Raw genomic sequence first — 22,212 nt, 5'->3', positions numbered from 1 at the left:
CTTGAAATATTCAGGCATGCTGGACTCAGACAGTGAGCTCTATTTAGCTGCAGGCCTCTACAGCAAACCACAAACAGAGTAAGAATCTTACAGAGGGATTTATATTTAATAAGAATTCATCTGCAGGCTAAGCTGCCTGCTCTCATTACCTATGTATTACCCTTTTAAAAATGTTCCTTTTTTCCATCTTGATTACAGAGCTTTTCTGCAGCATCAACTGTGGAGTAAGGTCTGGCTACTCCACAGATACATTCTGGGATACGAGAAAAAAGGGTTGGGGGCGCTCTGGGTTGTTTGCATTTCTCAAAACCAATCACAATCGTCTTGGGCGGCGTTAAGCTCCGGACGCAACAAAGGTGGCTCTGCAAAATAGTCTCGGGTTTTGGTTAAACATTTACACCAGGCAAAAAGAAAAACGCCACATACAATGTTAAATGAAGTTAACTCTTCACCTAATACAGTAACGTGAGCTATTTCAATTAGCTGGATACATGGTCAAATGTAATTTGCTCTTACCAGTGAATCGCCTTGTGTACTTCATCCGTAGCAATCCCACCAAATGGTCCCAAAATGTCCCAGTTAGAGAAGAAATGACCTAAACATATTCTTTTAAATCTTTACAATCATTCACCGAAAGAACCAAGCAGACCTGCTTTATTGCACGATCCAAATTTTCTTAAAAAACTTGCCATTTTCAGGCTGTAGCTTGCCAGCCCGAAGTCTGTTGTTGTTTCCCGAAGCGAAGGGATTTTAAGAACGGCGACTGACACACAGAGAGCGGAAGGTGATGGGCAAAGCCTGACATCGCGATGTCAGGCTTTATCCTGGAAAAGTACCATGGTTGATCCAGACCAGTCATTGATGAAAGAGCGTGAAGAGTGCTGATTAGACGCTGGGCCTCATGTCCCACGCCCCCATGTCCACCACCCCCGCTCCCCCCTCGGATGTTGATTAAGCTTTCCAAAGCCAACAGAAACGGCGTAATAAAGAGAGGCAAAACAAGCCGAAGGGCCACTGTGTAAACATCATTTAACTTTGGATAGGTCTCTTACCCTCAAGGACCACACGCAAGGTGAAAGACAAGAACCCTTGAAAGAGATTGGTAACGTGCCATAAATCCAGTCGCAATTCGGGAGACCAATGGGAGCCAGATAATTAGAGTGATTTTCAATGAGAGTCTCAGAGCGTCATTATTGAATTAAGCCCGCTTTAATTAGCATGCTGACTTGATAACGCACGCGCTGGTCTGTGTCACAGCAGTGCTTAAGTTCATATAAATACAAGAAAATGATTTCGCCTTGAGGGAATTTTCCTTTGAGGTAATTAAATTCTGCTGAAAGCAATACGATTATCCACTTTTACACTAACAGCACGGCATTGTGTGAGCACTTTAATTTGTGTACGTTACAGCCGAGAACATTCTATACAAAAAACGTCAGTGTGTTTTACTGCATTTTCCCTCTTTGCTTTCCATTTGAGCAGCTTTCTGCTTGCCAGAAGTGTATTGGCAGTTCACAGAGGAGAACTAAGTGGACATGGCAGCGTTTCTCTTTATATACACATCACACACGTTGTACTAGGAGAAATGAGGACAGACGTAGTGGATCAACAAAATATTGTGGTGGAACCACAAAGATGGATTAGCAACAGTGTTACTTAATTTGTCTGTTACCAGGTTTTCCTAGGCCGCTTACTCCATCCAAATGCCAGATCGGATAGATCAGAAGCCATTATGACATTACGCTGCAGGTTAACCTCAGTGACGCCGAGCTGGCCTCCATCAAAGAGTCTCCTTTCAGAGACAGTTAGGAGCAGAGGGAACGTCAGTGGGAAGGGATAATAGAGCTCAACAGTGACCACCCACTTGTTGAACGGCTCTGGTTCCGGAAGTGATTTTTTTCCCCAGCTCAATATCTCCATTGACGCTTCATTAAATGCTTATACAAAGAGTTTTAAGCCTGGAACCAAACCAACCAGCTACGAGAAGAATCGTGACCATAAAACATTTGATTCCACCGCAAAAAAAAAAAGCAAAAATGCAAAGATGCAAAACTGTGTTGAGAAATGATCATAGATTACCAAAAAAAACTATAGTGCGGAACTATTCTCTCTTTTTTAATCCTCTGTGTCCTCCTTGATTTGAGGGATAAACGCTACTAGCAACTGCGTATAGGAGGGGTGGGGGTGGTGCACGATAACCGAAGGCTTTACTTAGAATTCCTCAGAGGGGCGACAGAAACTACGCACTATAGCTTTAATGGTAGAACAATACTTGTGGCTTCTACAGGAGCAAATATTTTGGTAGCTCATGGTGAGTCTACCATGGATGGTTTAGACATCATATAGCTAATTATCAATATCCTTATGAAGAAAATAAATGGGATTTTTACTTCTGGAACCACACGGTTGAGCTCTATAAGATCATTGATTAATTTAATTATTTTAGTTAAAGGAATAGTTTGACATCTTGGTAAAATACACTTATTCACAGCCAAGAAATACTCTTGCACATACAAGTCATCATCCAGTAAAACCACAAATTGTGTACTTGGGTTTTGTACGGATCAAACAAATGAGTTACAGTGTGTGAAGTTAAGTAGAGCGCTTTAGAGGTGCTGCTGGGAGGATTATGTTATATGGACCGAGCCAGGCTAGCTGTTTCCCCCTGTTTCTAGTTCTGAAAACTTAAGCTAAGCTAAAATAAGCATAAGCTGTCACATATGATCGAATCAAATTATATCAAAAGTAATTGGGTATGGTGTCAAATACATCACATTATGATATGCAATATACACATATTTGACCCAAATCTGGAGGTAAACCAAATGAGTGTAGCTAACTTCTGAAGGTTTCAATGGTAGACAATGGTCTAACACACACACACACACACACACACACACACCCTTGCTGAGCCGGGCCTCCTGTTGCGACAGACCTGCAGCAGTAATTAGCGCGTGGACCTTCATTAGCGGCCGAGAATTCTGGGTCATGACATGTCACAGGATGTGTGTGTATGTGTGGGTGTCACGCAGTAGGTTTGTATTCATGGTGTGTGCCTTTTACTGCAGGTTTCTAACTAAAGTAAAGACTTCCAGCAAATCAGCATACATTAAGTTACAAATCTTTCAACAAATAGGCATTTGGACATGTAGGTAAAGCACAGGTGTGACTAACAACGGTGGCTCCGTTCTATTCAAGTGTCCCAGTAAACCATGACACTGTGAAACTGTGAAACTAAAAGGATTTAAGCCATCATTGGTTTTATTATTTACATTTGTGCGTTTGCTAACTGTGAGTTGTCAAAATGTGTTGTGTGAAAAAAGGCCTTTTGTTTCGACTTAACACAGAGGCAAACTCACATGTTCATACAGAAAGCATCCTGTTTTGGTTACTTCATTTCAATGTCACTTTAACGTACCACTTACCTCGTAACTTGTCTTTAATTGCTCTTGTGTGGTCCATTTACTTTGACTCTTTTACTAGTTGTATATAGCTCTTATTTTATTTATTTATAATTTATATAATATAATATATTTTGTGCATCTCGATCTGTATTCATTTCTGTCTTTTACCTGATGAAGGTCTGAGACCAAAACGTTGTATTTTTCTCCCTTTGGGGATCAATAAAGGATTATCTTATCATAATGTGTAGACTATATTTAGATTGTTAAAAAAGTATTAACTGTGAAAAGAAAGTTTCTTTTCATCTAAAATTGTCTGTGTCCTGTTTTATTATAGTGGGTTTTCACTTAGTTCAGTGGCGTTTATGTATTTGGCAGCCTGTGCATGTAATCCAAAAGCAAGAAGTAATCTGCAGTTTAATTTAAATGGAAGATAACATGTTTTGGGTAAAGTGTTTAATTTAGTCTCCTATGTCTGAGGTTTGGCCAGACTAAGTTTGGCTATTTTTTTGTGTTTATAGTTTTGGAAAAGTAAATTGTCATTTCAGGAAATGTGCGTAAGCGCCGCAGGCTGTGATAAAAAAAAAGTAAAACTGTGGAAATATCGCGGCAAATCTGTGTCAAACAACCCCAATATAATGAATCTGATCCAGATGGTTGCTTGGATTGTATATTACAGATTTGCTACTGTTCTGGCTGTGCCTGACTATTAGATTCATCATTCATTTTATGGCATGAAAATGATCAAATGAAATTACATTTTCAGTGACTTTTTTTGTTGTTTTTGTGTCAGGCTTGAAAAGCCTGCGTCAGTTGAACCCAACCGAGTCTCTCAGTCCCTCTCTTACTAATGGGCACTTTTGCAGAGACAAGGAGAGGAAGGTTGAAGGAGGAGGAACGAACGAGAGCATAAGCAGAGAGATCTCTCAGGCTGGGAGGTGGCTGTGTCATCTTTGTTACAATAAGTACTTTATAAGAGGCCTCCAGACTGCGCTGCACTATTCAGCGCTGGGGTGCGTCCAAATAGCTTAACCCTTTCGTTGTAAAAAGACGGAGAGCCACCTAAGCCAGCGGTCCCTGGAGCCCCTTGCACCCTGAGCCTGTCCTCAGAGAGTCACGCCACTGAGTGCAACAGAGAGACTAAATGCCCTCGAGCACAACAGGCACTTTAGCAGCAAATGCATGTCAAGATGTGAATGTGCCCATTGTGCCCGGCCCACCACAGGGCTTGTAGCAGCCACCGCGGGAACGTTGCCAAGCTACAAGCCCCATTTACCGCCTGTCATGGAAAGGAGCATCCATGTAATTGCAAGTAAAATTATTATTTTTTTTTGTGAATCCTGATTGGAGTTATTCAGTCATCAAAGAGGAAGAGAAGGGTGAGAGAGAAGCCCCATAAAGGACCGGGACAGATTATTGTCATTCATGGTGAAGGGACAAATAAATGAGTTTGATGATTAATAGTGAATATATGTGGAGAATCTTGCAGTACTCTACTTTATTATCATACTTTTCCTGCATTGAGGCTAGATATGAGGAATGAGCTCCTGCATTCGATATGTGCAACCACTTATTATAGAGTACGCTGCATTGTGCTTGGGTTACCAGGCTGAGCCAGGGAGTATGGCTTTGTGGTTTGTGGCTATTTGTGTGTGTGTGTGTGTATGTGTGTGTGTGTGTGTGTGTGTGTGTGTGTGAGAGAGAGAGAGAGAGTGTGACCTATCAAATTTATTTATATGGAAAGTGTGTATGTTTAACTCAATGTGTGTGTGTGTGTGTGTGTGTGTGTGTGTGTGTGTGTGTGTGTGTGTGTGTGTGTGTGTGCATAAGTGGTCCAAAAGCTACTAGTCTAAAATTAAAATCTGGGTTTTTGAAATGTCTCTAATTAGAGAGGGGAGGACTGAAACCTATTTTGAGAGCTGTGGCCATGCACGCCCTTCCCATATGTGTGTGTGCACAGCCTCACACACAAACACCTACAAACACACACACACACACACACACACACACACACACACACACACACATACACATACACAATTGTACGCATCTCTACCCACCATCTAACTCTCTGCAAGTATTTGTGATAGATGTAGATATATGTTATTGTAGGTGAATATAATATTATATACTTGGAGTAAATCTGAAAAACACAAGAGTGATCAAAAAGTAATTTAAGAGTACTCCGATAACATTAGTGGGCTCTTGAAATCTAGTATTTTACTGCACTATTGTCATGGATTAGTTCTCATGAGGAGAAGCACATCAGAAACTAACACACTAACTCACACACACACACACACACACACACACACACACACACACACACACACACACACTATTCATTGAGTTCTGCTAACAGGAACCGTCCATGAAATGTGTTTCTTGTGCAGTTTGCTGAAGATGGACAACCCGTGAACTTTAAAGACGTAAACACGTAGCTGCTCTAAATATTAACAGCAGTTAAAAATGCCGCCGCCTCACTGTAAAGCTGCGATAAATTATTGTAGTATTTAGAGTCAAAGACAAGTCAAGACAAACCAAATTGGAAAGTTTATGGCAGCAGAGCAGGAACACAATAGTCAGTTTAATCACTGTCTAAAGTGTTTTTACACATTTAATGAGGCAATTTAGTGAATTTAGCCTTTTTCAGACAGCGAGTGGAATGCCTGGCTAACATTGTCTCATTGTTCTGTCTTATAACCAGCCTCTGTTTTCTGCTCCTGAGCAAAGACTGATGGGAAAATCAGGCTGCTTTTACAAAAGAGTAGGCTACAATCTTTCTGCTCCAGATACTCTCCCGGTGTCTTTTAGAGGCATCTGTGAGAAGGTTTTTTTTTTTTTTTTGTAGCTTTTTCTTTCTGCGTGACCGGCCTCAGTGTATTGAGAATCACAATCAGTGCTCGCATTATAATCCTCGTTATTGCACGTCAAGCCGTTTTGACACCAGCATTTACCAGAATTTATTAAACAATATGGTAGACCAACATGCCTTCCAAAGATGGGCTTGATTTCAGCTGAAGGAATAATTCATACTGTATCTGTAAACAGTGGTTTACTCCATCAAGGCGGATTTTTATTAAAAGCTTATTGCTTTATTTCACAACTGGCTCTTTCTCTTTAAGTGGGGCTGTAAACCAACTCATATTTACAAGAGGAGCAATGGATAAAATAACTGTTGTGACAGATTATTAATATCTTGTGGTTCTGTGTTACAGCGATGGCATACTCAACCTTCAAATGGTTTGGTGGGAGGATTGAGAAATTCTGAAGATGATTTGTTGTTGGTTGGTTCACATGCAATTAGAAAGTTAGGAAAATTAGCCACAATCTATATATGTATTGATAGATTGGGATATATTGATTGACCCCAGCCAATGATCACATTACTCCACTCCTCAAACGACTGCACCGGCTCCCTGTCCAATACCGTATTGACTTCGAGATTCTTCTTCTCACCTTCAAAGCCCTCCATAATCTCGCTCCTCCGTACCGCTCTGAACTCCTTCGGCCCTACACTCCATCCCGAGCTCTCCGATCCTCCTCTTCCTCACTGCTTTCCACTCCTTCTGCCCGCCTGTCCACAATGGGGTTTAGAGCCGTCAGCCATTCTGCCCCATGCCTTTAAAACTCCCTCCCACTATCCATCTGTACCATAGAGTCTCTTGCTTTCTTTTCATTTTCTATCTCAATATTTTAAATGTGTTTGTCTTTTTAACTGTATTTTTGCTTGTTTTAACTGTAAGGTGTCCTTGAGTGCTATGAAAGGCGCCCATAAATGAAATGTATCATTATTATTAAACTAAAACACTAAAGTTGATGAGTACCTTTGCAGTAGTTTGTATTCTCGCACATTTGGTGTGTGACTGACTTGAACTTGTGTTTAAGGATACAGTGAAGAAATGTTTGCAAAACACGTTCCTTTCTATTTTGTCTAAGGAAAGCTTATATTATGCTCCTTTTCAGGTTCATAATTGTAGTTAGGGGTTATATTAGAATAGGTTTATATGGTTTGATTTTCAAAAAACACCATATATTTGTTGGACTACACATTGCTGCAGCTCCTCTTTTCACCCTGTGTGTTGAGCTCTCTGTTGTTTTTTAAAGATGATTTTTTTTGGGCATTTTAGGCTTTTATTTTGACAGGACAGATAAAGAAATGAAAGGGGGAAAGACATGCAGCAAAGGTCAGAGTCGAACACGGGCCCGCTGCATCGAGGAGTAAACCTCTATATATGGGCGCCCGTTCTACCAACTGAGCTATCCTGCTCTGTTTTAGCTACAGAGTGAGACATCTCCCTTCTGTTCCATCTTTGTTGGGAGTCGCACATGCGCAGTAGCTAGGTAAGGACTACTAGCCAGTCAGAAGCAGAGTATGAGGGCGTGCCCTGACAGTACCTAGGTAAGGACTACTAGCCAGTCAGAAGCAGAGTATGGGGGCGTGCCCTGACAGTAGCTAGGTAAGGACTACTAGCCAGTCAGAAGCAGAGTATGAGGTCGTGCCCTGACAGTAGCTAGGTAAGGACTACTAGCCAGTCAGAAGCAGCTCTCTAACTCTCTGCAAGTATCCAAATTGATAGATGTAGACATATGTTATTGGTGAATATAATAATATATACTTGGAGGAAAGAGTGATCAAAAAGTAATTTAAGAGTACTTGAAATCCAGTATTTGACTGCACTATTGTCATGGATAAGTTCTCAAGAGAAAGCACATCAGAAACTGACACACACACACACACACACACACACACACACACACACACACACACACACACACACACACACACACACACACACACACACACACACTGAAGCCACAGGCATTCCCACTATAGACCCCCATTATCTCCGTCTGTATCCATGTGTTGTGGACCCAGAGCAGGAACTTTGGGGGCCGCTGTGGTCAGACGCAGGGAGAGGGAAGTTAGCACTGGCAAAGAAAAGTCGAAGTCAGGCATTTTGGGAGTAAGATAAGAAGAGAGCGATTTGAAAGGAAAAACTAAAATAACAAAAGCCACTCGGGGGTATGAGATTACTGTGACAACACATCTCTCTGTTTCTGCCAGGTTTTGAAATATAGCAGCCTTTTAAGCAACAAACACAACGAGGCGATAAGTGAAATACACATCCATCATCCAAACGTGCGGGCAGCTACAGTACAGTGTGTGGAGAGTGGTGGAAGAAGTATTCCAATCCCTTACTTTAGTAAAAGTACTACTACCGCACTGTAAAAATACTCTGTTACAAGTAAAAGTCCTGCATTGAAAATTTTATTCAAGTAAAATTATGTAAATATAATCAGGAAAAATTGTACTTACTGTAAATAATTAAAAGTAAAAGAAATATGAGAGATGTTTCCGATACCAGTATCGGAAAAGCCTCTGATACTGCCGAAAATGCTGGTATTGGTAAGTCCAGTAAGTTAATGCACCGATCTGATACCACTTAATTTATCCCTGCAGAAAATCTACTGTAAAGTGGTTTATTTATGTTCTTTTTCCGTTATGAGACTTTCAAACTGGATAGTAAAAGAAAGTTCTATGGCGATCATTGTTTGTGTTTGTTCATGTTTCACAAAAGGCTCAACCTGATCCAGGCCATACAACAAAGGAGGGATAGTAGTGTACAGCTGTTAAAGGTCCCATGGCATGAACATTTCACTTTATGAGTTTTTTAACATTAATGTAAGTTTCCCCAGCCTGCCTATGGTCTCCCAGTGGCTAGAAATGGTGATAGGTGTAAACCGAGCCCTGGGTATCCTGCTCTGCCTTTGAGAAAATAAAAAGCTCAGATGGGCCGATCTGGAATCTTCTCCTTATGAGGTCATAAGGAGCAAGGTTACCTCCCCTTTCTCTGCTTTGCCCGCCCAGAGAATTTGGCCCGCCCATGAGAGAGAGAGAGACATCATGTTTTGCAAACAAGCAAAGTGACAGTTGGTCAAGGCCACCCCCCCCCCTCCTCAATAGCTACATTACAGTGGCTGTAATTCTGCACCAAGGCTGAATTTTGGGAAAGAGACTTCAGATACAGTATTAGGGGACCACTAAGGTCTATATAAAAGAGACTTCAGATACAGTATTAGGGGACCACTAAGGTCTATATAAAAGAGACTTCAGATACAGTATTAGGGGACCACTAAGGTCTATATAAAAGAGACTTCAGATACAGTATTAGGGGACCACTAAGGCCTATATAAAAGAGACTTCAGATACAGTACTAGGGGACCACTAAGGTCTATATAAAAGAGACTTCAGATACAGTATTAGGGGACCACTAAGGCCTATATAAAAGAGACTTCAGATACAGTACTAGGGGACCACTAAGGCCTATATAAAAGAGACTTCAGATACAGTATTAGGGGACCACTAAGGCCTATATAAAAGAGACTTCAGATACAGTACTAGGGGACCACTAAGGCCTATATAAAAGAGACTTCAGATACAGTACTAGGGGACCACTAAGGCCTATATAAAAGAGACTTCAGATACAGTATTAGGGGACCACTAAGGCCTATATAAAAGAGACTTCAGATACAGTACTAGGGGACCACTAAGGTCTATATAAAAGAGACTTCAGATACAGTACTAGGGGACCACTAAGGTCTATATAAAAGAGACTTCAGATACAGTATTAGGGGACCACTAAGGCCTATATAAAAGAGACTTCAGATAGGGTATTAGGGGATCACATTTTATAAACTACATGTGTTTTGGGTGAAAAAAATCTTAATTTGTAAAGTAACTAGTAACTAAAGCTGTCAGGTTAATGTAGTGGAGTAGAAAGTACAATATTTCTCTCTGAAATGTAGCATAGAAGTAGAAAGTGGCATGAAATGAAAAGGCTCAGGTATAGTACAAGTACCTCCAATTTGTACTTAAAGGTGCCCTGCCACACATATTTTTTATTACTTTGTGGTAATGTCTGAAGTTCTACCATGGACTCTGTAACATTCTTTGTGGAAAAAATGCCTTGGTTACCTTGTTTCAAGCCATTCTAGCGTGGTATAGAAAGCCTGCAGGAAGACTCAGCTCGATTTGTGCCAGTTCTCATTAATATTCCACGAGCTAAGCTGCTTGACTCTGATTGGCTAACAGCTAGCCAATGAGAGCCTGGCTATCAGCATCCTTTAGCCAGCACAACTGGGCGAGCTAATAAATAGTAATGAGCTCAGGCAACACCACGTCAGACTGACCAGCTTTTGTAATTGGCCTGATTTCTCTGCTTATTTCTTTTCAGTTACTAGAGCTGACAGAGGAGGTAGCAGTTCATTTTCATATTCACATCATAACACAAACACATATGGACCTAATATGTGGCAGGGCACCTTTAAGTACAACACTAAGTACTTAGTTACATTCCCCCACTGTGTGTGGAGATGTCCCACTCCGGTCATGTTCCCTTGACCTCTGAGGGCACAATAAACCCCGGGGCCTGTGTGGCATTGGCAGGTGCTGCAGCTGAGTATGGAGCTCCGACTATCCAGTGTCAGGCCTTTTGTTTGCTTTTTTGATTTATTGCTGAGCACTGCCCCACCTAACATGTGCGGAGGAGAGGCCGCTCCCCCTCCTCTCAACACCTTTCTCTACATAAATAAACCCCAGAACTGCAGGAATACCAGGGCTCCAACGCTCCCCCCACTATTGGAATTCTCGCCCGCCGATAAGATGACTGTTTGGGATATTTCATCGACATACTCCCGTCTCCACACACACTGACTCACAGGCCCAACATAAACCACCGACACATCTGCTGGGCCCCTTTGGTGTCCGTCCGCACATGGGCCACAAGTAAGAGACCGAAGATGTGACTCAGAAAATAAAACGATGATTAAAGGGAACGTGTTTTCATACTGTTGCCAATCGATTATACCGATGAGGTGAGTTGCCTTTGAGTGAACAGAAGACACAGAACACTCTTCAAACTCAATAAACGATTACAGACTGTGTGAGCATATGGAACCAAAAGTTAATACAGAGAAAACTGACTTGTAAAAACAAGGCTGTCCTCACTTATCAAAATTTCCTGTCAGGACCATGGATGTATAATAAAACCTGGATACAGCGTTCGAGGCGGAGCCTCGTTTATTCCTATGGGAGTTGCTCAGTGGCGCATGAAGCCATCATGGAGCCAAAAATGACCCGAATGATCGCCACTACTTCCGAAATTTGCGGCCCGAAGAGCAGGCACACTAGAGGCCTCAGCCAGTTTAGCGCTCCGCTAACTTGCTCTTCTGAACTTTCCAAATGTTATCAGACTGAATGGATCAATTTCTGAGAGTGAAACGAGTCATTTCACGGGGGTTGTGACATTCCACTGTTTGTCCACTATGTTCAATTTGCTTCAAAGCCCGGCACACTTCCTGCGGGCCTCGTTAGGATGCCTTAAATAAGCACATTCAACCTCCAAACGTCTCCAGTGGCAGATTCAACTTGCGTGGCTACATTAGAGTTACATATGCTTTAAACACATTCTCAGGAATCATATTGTTGTTTGAGGCTCCCAAATAACCACATCAAACATGCTGAAGGAATAGTTTGACATTTTGCTATCTTGCTGAGAAGATTAATTCTCTCATGTCTGAGAGTGGTTTTAATCTTCTCGTCTGAGTAAAGGCAAAAAAAAAGATACAGACACAGATAGCTTTATTTACCCCCGAAGGGCAATTCAGTTTCTACAGTCCACCGAAACGTATATACACATTCATACTGCCATACTGTTAATGACAGAAGGGAGCACAATAAAAGCAGAGGGAGCACAATAAAAAGGCATATTGGAAAGTGCGCAACATAAAGGGCAAACTTGTTCAGCAACCTCCCCAGTATAACCTGGAACTTTTACAACTGTTCTTTTACAACGGTGACCCCGTACTGATAAAAATATTACTGCCCTAGTTGGAATATTTTCATCTTGAACCCCTGACTACCAGCCAGCAACTTTGACATAGCCACTGGGATCAAGTGCAACCGCGCAGGGAGCAACTGTCTTGCATGGCAGCTGTCTTGGGTGACGGGGCATCAGGCCAAGGACGGGCATGCTGACCCCCCCCAAGAACGACCCCACCCTGAGCATCTGTGCCCACTCATTCAGGCTGGCACCCACTGAGCCAAAGCCATCAGTCACTGACAACGATGACAACAAAATACGCCGAGGGAGGATCACGGTTTTGACTTGGGTAGAAAACACAACCTCGGAGACACCAGCGCGTTCACACATAGAGTGCCACTGTACATTCTCTTCATTTTCTCTGTTATCCATTAAAACATTCAAACAAACACAGCTGCCACCACACAGCGCTGAGAAAGGAATTACTGCTTTGTGTGTTCGGGGGGGGTTGGGATAGGCTGAATGTGTATGATATGCATCCAATCAGGCTGTTCTCATTAACCATTCGTACATATAGCTACGAAACGTAATGTTTCGGATTCATATGTATACCGCCCATTTATTTCTGTATGCACCACATAGAGTCGGAGTGGATTGTTGGGTCCTAACACACAGGGTTTTCAAGAAGGGGAGTGGAGTTCATGTCCTGGAAGAAGTTATGGGGAAAACACGAGACTTTCCCACAGGAAACGGGTTTTCGTGTCTCGGGAGTACAGTACTAGGATACTAAAGGGGGGCCGGTGATTTAACCCAAACCACAATCTGTTTTCTAGTCTCGCTTTGCCAGGCCTTCCTCCACAGCGCCGCCAAGGAGGGTCTGGCTAGTCGACAGCATTCCGGGATGGGAGAAAAACGTGCTGTGGTTTATTGGCATTTCTTTAACCAATCACAATCGTCTTGGGGCGGCGCTAAGCTCAGCACGGTGCCTCTGCAAAATAGCCTCGGGAAAGAACTTGTTTTGTTGGAACGTGTTTTAGTCGTGCGAGGGAAAACTGAGATTGGACAGATAGTCTAGCTAGCTGTCTGGATTTACCCTGCAGAGATCTGAGGAGCAGTTAACTATAGTCCTCAGAAATTCACCAGAGTTTAGAACGCCAACACACCTGCGGCACCGGAGCAATAGTGGAACTTCGTGGATATAGACTCTAGAATAGACTACAGAATCTGTTTTCTAATCTTATCTAGTCGTTTTCGTGCCTAAACTTAATTGTCGCACAAGGGTCACCTTTTATTTAGGCCTTTATTGACAGGACAGCTGGGAGAGAGAGAGGGGGAATGACATGCAGCAAAGGGTCACAGGTCAAAGTCGAACCCGGGCCCGGTGCGTCGAGGAGTAACCCTCTATACATGGGCGCCCGCTCTACCAACTGAGCTATCCGGGCGCCCACTACGGTCACCTTTTGTCAGTTCAACTTAACCGCAACGGCCTTGCGGTGCTCTGTACCTAGCTCACATTTAGAGGTGCATGATACATCGACTCAATATTGTTATCGCAATATCACGCGCAATATTATATTGAAAGTGTCGCAATAAGTATGCAATATTTTGTTTATTTTGTGGAGCGCTGTGTCCCGTCCGTTGGCTGTGTGGTTTAGTTGTGTTTGATTTAGAGCTCGCTTGAAACGCTATAATGATCATTTCATTGGCCAGTTACCGTGTCACTTGCATATGTTAGTGCACGTCAGCGCACGGGTCCACTACGTGATAAGCCCTATGGAGCGTACCACGTGTGTGCATATTTCGACAAAGTGACAGTGTAAGTAAAGAAATAGATAGAGACAACAAAACAGAACGAATCAGAGAAGCGAAAGAAAAGTTGTGTCCTGTTCTCTTTATTTATTTATTTTATACTGTACCACCAGTAGAACATGTCCTGTTCTGTAGACATGGTCCTTATTTATTTCTTCATGTTGGACCAGTCCAATATGACTGTCAGTTGAAATAAACTTTGCCATGTATTTGTTATGAATCTATTTAATGCGTTTTCCCGTAACTTTTGTAATTTTACATATGTTTAAAAATATCGAAATTAATATGGATATCGCAATATCGCATTTTGTCAATATCGTGCAACCCTACTCACAGTCACCTTTTCTTGAATTTAACGGTAACGATCGCTAACTGCCATGTGACCAGTCGTCACGCGACCGGCCAATGTTCACCGTTATTTCGTAAGGATATGATACAAATTGTTGTGCATAAGTTTTCCTACAAGAATGCGTTGATCCATTTCTTTCATCACCAGAATAACAAGAGTTCTTCTTTCACGAAGAAAAGTCTAATATTAATAGAGACACGGAGCTTTGGAAGTCAAGCTATGTCGCTATACTGCTGCCGCTGCCACCTCCTCCCTCTCACCCGAGTGTCGAAGATCTGTTGGTCAGGGGCTGAGGAGTTTTCAGTCTCCAGGGGCACATCCCTCTGAACCGCCTGCCAAGCTTCTCCTCTCCCTCCTCCATCCTCTCTCCCGCTCTGCTCTCTTTCTTTGTTCCCCTCTTGGTTCCCTCGTCCCACTTCTTCTACTCCTCATGCTCAACTTTCTCCCTCACTTCAGCCCCCTTCCGACTTCCCGCACTGCTTCCTTCTTTCCCCCTATCAACGACGGCACTTTTCGCTTTCACACTCGTCTACATTTTCTCCCTCTTTTTACCCTTCCGCTCCTCTTCCTCTCCCAGTGATCCAGCTCCTTTTGCAGCCGTGCATAATTAGGCCTAAACACAAGCCTGCATGCGCAGGCTCACATCTGGAAGGAGTTTGGACATGGCAGTTTCCTACCAAGACGACTAAATATTTAGGTTGAGAGTTACTGCGTGTGGATGAACTCATGATAGAGGGGGTGGGAAGGGGAGAGAAACGGGGAGCTAAAGAAGATAAAGAAAAAGAGGGAAAGTGGGAGACGAGAAGACCGGAGCTCATGGCGGACTGCTGACAATAGCATGATGCATCCTTAAACTAGTGATAAGTGTGAGTTTATAGAAATGGTACGGTGTATAATCTGACACGCGGTAATGTAATCAAACGGACGAGCCCAAAGGAGAAGATGATAGCATTTAATAACCAGGGCGACTGGTTGCTCCTCTACGGCTGGCAGGAACAACAAACAGTCAACTAATAGTTTTAATAAACAAATCCCCGTTGGGATTTCCCATGAGGCTGAGGGGCCTCAGCTGGAATGTTCACAGGGGCCAGCTGTTATGCATTACACGTAGCAGCCGGCCCCCGGAAGCCCTGGGCCTGGTGTCCTCCAGCTCTAGCCTGCTCAGCATGGAGGAGAGCATTCCTCCAGACTGCCCCAGGAGAGAGGGCTGCGGGGCTGGCTGTCAGGCCGTCCCACGTGAGGAGGGACCGAGAGGCGGCGTAGTGTACGGGGAAAGCTCCGCTGCTGCACCTGGGATACTGTCTGCAGTCCCTGAACTGGACTGAGGAATGTCAGGAATAACACGAAAAAAAAACAACACGACTTCTTACGTTCCACATCTGGAGCTAATGTCGTGATGGGAGCATGGGCGCATTAAGGAACTCACCGAATGGGAAAAACGAATTTTCTTTCCAGACACCAGAGTTCCTCGGGAAAGGTAAAAAAAAGGGCGGAATATGGGCGGAATTGTTTGCTCCTCGTACACGGCAACGTAAAAAAAAAAAAAATCAGAATGCTAAACATCTGTACAAAAACAACTCAACCAAAATTAGTAGACGCGGGGACGGAAGATTATCTTCAATCACCTCGACCACTGTCACCCTAGACCCCCCACCCCCCCCCCCCCCCCCCTATGGTTTCCAGCAATGTGTTCCCCAGATGTTTATTCTGCCTTTATTAAGCAAGAAACATGAGGCCCTATAAATGGACTGCTGGCTGGCTTTAGCTCTCCTGGGGCATAAATCCACTTACTTTACCTCATATGCTCGCTGCAGTGGGGTAGTTGAACATGTTTTTTTTTTACTGTGCCCATGTGCAGATAGCATTTCTCCCACTGGGTCAGAGTACAGAGACAGTAACATACTGTGGGAACGAGCGACGACTTCAGAAAGTCTGAGCAGCTGTAGAAGAAAGTGAACAAAAACACGTGTCACTGATAGATCGGTAGTCCATCCGTCATTAAAGATAAAGTTTTGGCCCATGAGGTGGCCCCTTTTCAAATTTTGCACAACTACAAATAACTAACTGTAATTAAAAAAAAGATCACACTAAAGTGGCCCAGAATCAGAGCTGTCCTGTTCTCACCTAATAGTCTCTGTGTTTTTTTTCAGGGGATTGTGAGACAGGGTGTTACGGTATTAAAAGTAGGAGCCAACCCACCAGTAAATCACAGCGTCTGATATAAAATACTCCAAATGTGTTTCTGTTTATTCCACTTTTTGCAAAGCCAAGTCAGCTGGACCATGTGCACAGGGTGGTGGTGGTGGTGGTGGAGGGAGAAAGAGGGAGCTGAGCTCGGAGCTGCCTGCTGGGTCTGAGTCAAATTTAAAGTGACAGAGTTGTGTCAGAGAGGCAGGGCAGGATGATGGCTACAGTCAGCCTGCCCTCTCACTGATCGTCTTAATGCCTCACAGCCCTCCACTACAGAGCTAAACTAGATCAAGATGTAAACTTCTGACCTAACAAGCCTTATTACTCCTCAATATAGTTAAACCTAAGGTCATGGGTTCAGAGTCATGGGTGTGTGGGCCCGATGCAAGCACTGTACCCTCACTTTGTTTTTATCATACGGATGCATTTAAAACGCGCCATCAAAACTCAACATCTCACCAGTGACATCCAATAGAAACGCTGTGGATTAGAGCTAAGGATTATTGTCATCGCCGTTTAATCTGTTGATTACTTTCCCGATTAATCGATGAGTTGTTTGGTCTATAAACTGTCAGAAAATGGTGAAAAATGTCAATCAGTGTTTTCCCAAGGTGACGTCCTCAAATGTCTGGTTTGGTCCACAAACACAGTTTACTGTCACAGAGGAGTTAAGAAACTAGAACATATTCACATTTAACAAGCAATCAGAGAACTTGACTCCAACCGATTAATCGATCATCAAAACAGTTGCCAATTACTTTAATAGTTGACAACTTATCATTTAATCGATTGATCTTTGCAGCTCTACTGTGGATCCTCAGCCAATTATACAGTAGTTCACACTTACTGTAAAACACTCTGGCAAATGTCCTTATAAAACTAAATCTTTACGGGATACATAATACCAAATGACATGACACCATATTGTAAGGTCACCATGTGATGTCACCACTCAGTGCCACGCACAACAGGATGATCATGACACAATACAGCATTTATTCACACTAGGGCTGCACAATATATCGATTTTTTTTAATCATCGCGATATCAACGGGCGCAATAACCATATCGCGAAACACTGCGACATGTCGCGAAAGACACTCCGAGTTTTTGGTGTTAGTTGAAAGAAAATATCAGCAGAAAACTGCCCTTTAATGTTACTGTCATTCCTTTTTCAGTGGTGACTTTTGCATTTGATTCAATGTTCAATTTGTTCAACAAAAGGATGTTGGAAATTATTTACTTTCATTTGTTTTAAAATCATCAAGCAGTTTGTTGTATTTTAGCAGAATACCGAAAGCAGCAGAACTGAGTACACTGTAACACCTGTTTATGTCAAGTAGCCTAAAATCGTAATCGCGATATTCAACAACGTTTTTATCGCATATCGCGTATTTTCCTCATATCGTGCAGCCCTAGAACTTCCCACTGTTCCAACTCACAGAGTGACGGTCCTGTTGGGCAGCAGGCTGGCATCCGGAGGCTCGGTCAGCTCCTCTTTGCTGCAGCTGACCCGTCGCCCCAACACCTGCACCCCGTGACCTTTGGAGCGCTCCTCCGTACAGCTGCAGCCGCCGGTGGAGGCGAGCAACCCGGGACAAGCTCGGCTCGGCTCGGGGCCGGACAGCAGGAGCAGCATCAGTACCAGACGCCCCGGCAGCAGAGGGATGCCAACGCCGGGCGTGAACATTGTCCTTCGGCTGGATCTCACCTCAGCTGCACCCCCGCCACCAGTCATCCCATATCTCCACCATGGAGCTTTCAGAGCGTGGAAGGGAGCGCACGAGGGGCCAAAATGATCTTGAATGAAGTCTTGAATGAATGGTTAAACGTAGGAGACCCTCCGCTCAACAATGGGCACGCATCATCCGGTCATTTCAGAAAATATTCAGCACTCTGGATTTTTTTTTTTTTCCCTAAGAGTGGGCCGTTATGTCACGACAGCCCGGGCGCACCACTCCCTGTGGTCCAAACCATAGAATCAATTCAAGGGATGTGTGAGTCCATCCAAATGTCTTCCACATCTACAAACAGGCGCAGTAGTCTGACTCTGAAAGTCGCTGATTGTGTTTAATTACCCTGAGAGGTTTACATCCCTTTGGTAGTTTCCAAATGACCGTTATCTCCCACTCTTAAAGTTAATCCAGGGGTGGATGAGATTCACTAGAGTGCAGTCCCATCCAGATCATCTACAGTATATGAAGAAGTTAAAAAAAAAAAAAAAAAAAAAAAAGTAAGTATATCCTCAAACTTTTTGTCAGTTGTTTCGCTGCTTTAAAAAGTTTTCCTCAGTGTTTTCCTCAATCCCGGAGCACTCCGTAGGGACTTCTCTCACGCGCAAATGGAAATAAAATTGAAACTAGGACCCAACTGTTAGTTTGGACAAGAAGTGAGCTTGCGTCTTGGTTGGCTCCTGTGTGATTCCCAGAATCTAGCGGTTTTTGCCTGCTTGCCTCTGTCACACTCAAACCCACTTAGTTACTACCCCAAGTGCGCCCATTCCGTCTGCGTCTGCGCGCTCTGGTCCCCGCGGTCCTAGCGCATCCAGCCCATTGGAGAGAGGCAGAGAGCAGGGCTAAACCCCCCTGAAGCCACTTCACACATATTACAGACACACATCACACACTCACACACACACACACACACACACACACACACACACACACACACACACACACACACACACTAGTTATGTGGATATTGTTTGAAATGTACAAATAAATCCAATTTGAAGCATGTGGAAGCCCAAAGGTGCTTGAATTTAATAACAACCAAATTAAATTAGTTAAACCACATGAATATAAAATATAGCCTACGGAAAGTGAAAAGCATATCTTGTGTTTGAATGTTACATTTATTTGTCAAATTCAGAATGCATTTACAGTTTCTAATTTTTAATTGATAAAACTTTGTCAATAGATTACTTTTTCCTCTCGTAGGGCTGGGTGATATGGTGATATTTATCAGCAAAATGATATATAAAAAAATGTGTATCCATCTATCGTGATGGCAAAAAAAAAACAGCGGTCGATCGGTATACAGAGTATAGGCTAAGTAACCCTTACAAGGAGTTTGTCTTGGTGGATGGTGCGTAGCCAAACCTATTAAAATGAAACAAACAAATAAATCTAAAATACACTGTAACATAACTAAGCAATATGCATAATATAACGTTGTTATGTTTTAGGCTTTATGGTTTAATGCACAAACAAAAAAGACCTGTTGGTTGCAGACTCTTGCGGCTACAAATCCAAATTTAAAAGTAAAAAAACAAAAACAAAAATTTAATAATTTGTATCTAATCTTTTGTAAGGTAATAAAGACATCATCATCGTCATGTATCCTTATAGGCTCTTTTAGTTTAAGCAAAAACCTAGAATGGCATAAAGGGGAAAGCATTATGAAGCAAATAAGATCATGGATGTATTTTTTTAAGAAATAATGGGAGTGTTTATGGGATATTAATTGTTTCAATGCCATATTGCCGTTGTTTTTTTTTTGTATTTGATTTGGCTGTTTCCATCCGGGCTGTAGAAGACAGGAAGGCCTTGATTTCAATGGTGGGTGGGGTGGGGGGGGCAAACTGAAGTTATGAATGAAGGCTGAAGGTCTCTTGTGTATTTTGTGTGTCTGAGGGCTTCATTCAATCAGCGGAAAGGTGAGGAAGTGAAGACTTTTATAGATACACTGGAGTATTTTCTATATTGTTGCTGCGGAAAGAGTTACGGCAGCACTGAACAGTTTGATCCTGAGGATAAAAATGAGACTGAGCGGTCATATTGTAGAAGGGAACTTTATGAAGTGAGTTAGTGTCATATTTTAGCCCAGAAGCAGTTGTTCTCAGGCTACAGCTACCTGTAAAATATTGCAAATAGATACTTAAATACAAGTGTTTATGTGGTGATGGCCACAGTTAGGGTGCAATTAATGTGACCTTGCGGCTGAATGCAAATTCATTTTTGCAGTTTTAACAAGCTGAACTAACCTGCAGATCATTAACAAGGACTGAAGCCCAATTCAAAGTGTACTGAGAGGGAGACTGTTGATCTTTGCATAATGTAATGGGCTGTTTGTCAAAGAAAATATAATACATGTACATCTACTGCATTGGTGATTCTTTTCCAGAAAAATATTCCAACAACTCAGATATTTTGCTGAAAGATATAATGACATTTTCCCACCTGAAAGAATCCAAAACGGTCCAAAAAACACAGGAGATCACAAACTTCCTCAAGGCCTCCTTTTCACATTTTTTTTTTTTTGCCTGTGTGTGTATGGAAAGTTCCCAAAATGCAGTGCTGGGGCTCCATGGATTTGTGTTTTAAAAATACTTTTTGATATACGAGAGGCCCGGGAGGATGGAGGCCGTAGCGATTCAAATCTGGAGAGCATTTTGAAATCAAATATGAGAAGGTGAACCAGGAAATCTTTTGAAAAGGGACTTTATGCAACTGGGTTTGACATGTGTTCACAGACATATCCAAATCTGCAGGCACCTCGGTCGTGCGAGCATGCCCGGCAGTATAATGGTCCACTGTGCTCTGACCCGCACAGTGGACCCTGGGTTTGTTATTCCTGTATATGATACTGTACACTGGAGCGGGGCTCAGAAAGCCAGCATGATTATTGAAAGAAAGCACAGAGAGTTGAGGGTGCCTGCTCAGCAACGAAACAGAGGGGCTGTTTATCCAAGCTGTTAAATAAGGCTTCAAGTACAACACCCCCCCACACTCCACACGGCCCAAATCTCTCTCATCTGGAGAGCACAGTTTCCATTTAAAATGTCACGTTCCAAACTGCACATTACATCAAATTGTACTTAATGGCATCCAGACAAACTTTAATGTCGTTCCAACATTTTCTCTCTCTGCGCCCCCCCCCCCCCCCCACCCCTCCATCTGGACCCCATTCCAGGTAGGGAATTATTGAGAAAGGGGAGAGCGCTGGGGAAGGAAAGGTGGGACGCAGAGAGGCTCAGAAAGAAGGACTGAGATAATGTCTTTTGGGGAGAAGTTTCGCAAGCTTTTGGGATGTATGACAGACAATTGCCTCTTCGGGCATGTTCCGGCGTTTGTCCTCCAAATCACACGTTGGAGCAGAAACGTCTAAAAAAAACAAAAACAACCAGCGGGGAAATCAGAGATGTGAGGCAGCCAAAGTGACTGCCGAGATCGAGGCACGGCTCAGGATAGCGTGTCTGGAGAAACAAAAGAAAAACTTGCAGCTGGGAAGCAAACACCAGGCCCCCCCATCTGTTGCCGAGTCTTTTCTTGATGAGCCCGTGACATCTAGTGGTGTGTGAGCACTGCGCACTGAAGAAGCCAACAGACGATCTGGGTCTGTCTGGGTCACAAAGACCTAGGTGCACGCAAGAAAGGGACGAGTGGAGACGGGGAGTAGGGAATACAAATATAACCAGTTTAAATAAGGATCTTGAGGTCACTGTGTGCGTTAATGTGTCCAACTGACACAAATGCACAATGCATATAAAATGCTGTATAAAAAGACAGTCATATGAAACTTACATTCAGTGACGAAATGTATTTACTCAAGTACAGCACTTAAGTACAAATGTTGAGGTACTTGTACATTACCTGAGTCTTTTCTTTCCGTGCCACTTTCTACTTCTACTCTACAT

At 42.9% G+C, this 22,212-nt stretch overlaps 1 protein-coding gene across 1 annotated transcript in view; it reads right to left on the bottom strand.

Annotated features, from left to right (window-relative positions):
* The window catches only part of adgra2 (adhesion G protein-coupled receptor A2), a 64,078-nt gene extending 45,280 nt beyond the window's left edge, over nt 1–18,798 (bottom strand). Inside the window, exon 1 of the mRNA XM_028579297.1 lies at nt 18,017–18,798. Within this exon, the coding sequence (XP_028435098.1) occupies nt 18,017–18,312 (296 nt within the window). The 5' untranslated portion in view covers nt 18,313–18,798. The remainder of the gene's footprint in view (nt 1–18,016) is intronic.
* Between the last annotated feature and the right edge of the window lie 3,414 nt (nt 18,799–22,212).

Source organism: Perca flavescens, chromosome 5 (assembly GCF_004354835.1).
Source record: "Perca flavescens isolate YP-PL-M2 chromosome 5, PFLA_1.0, whole genome shotgun sequence".
NCBI lineage: Eukaryota > Metazoa > Chordata > Actinopteri > Perciformes > Percidae > Perca > Perca flavescens.
The sequence above is the reverse complement of the archived record's forward strand: the minus strand, read 5'-3'. Positions and strand labels throughout refer to the sequence as shown.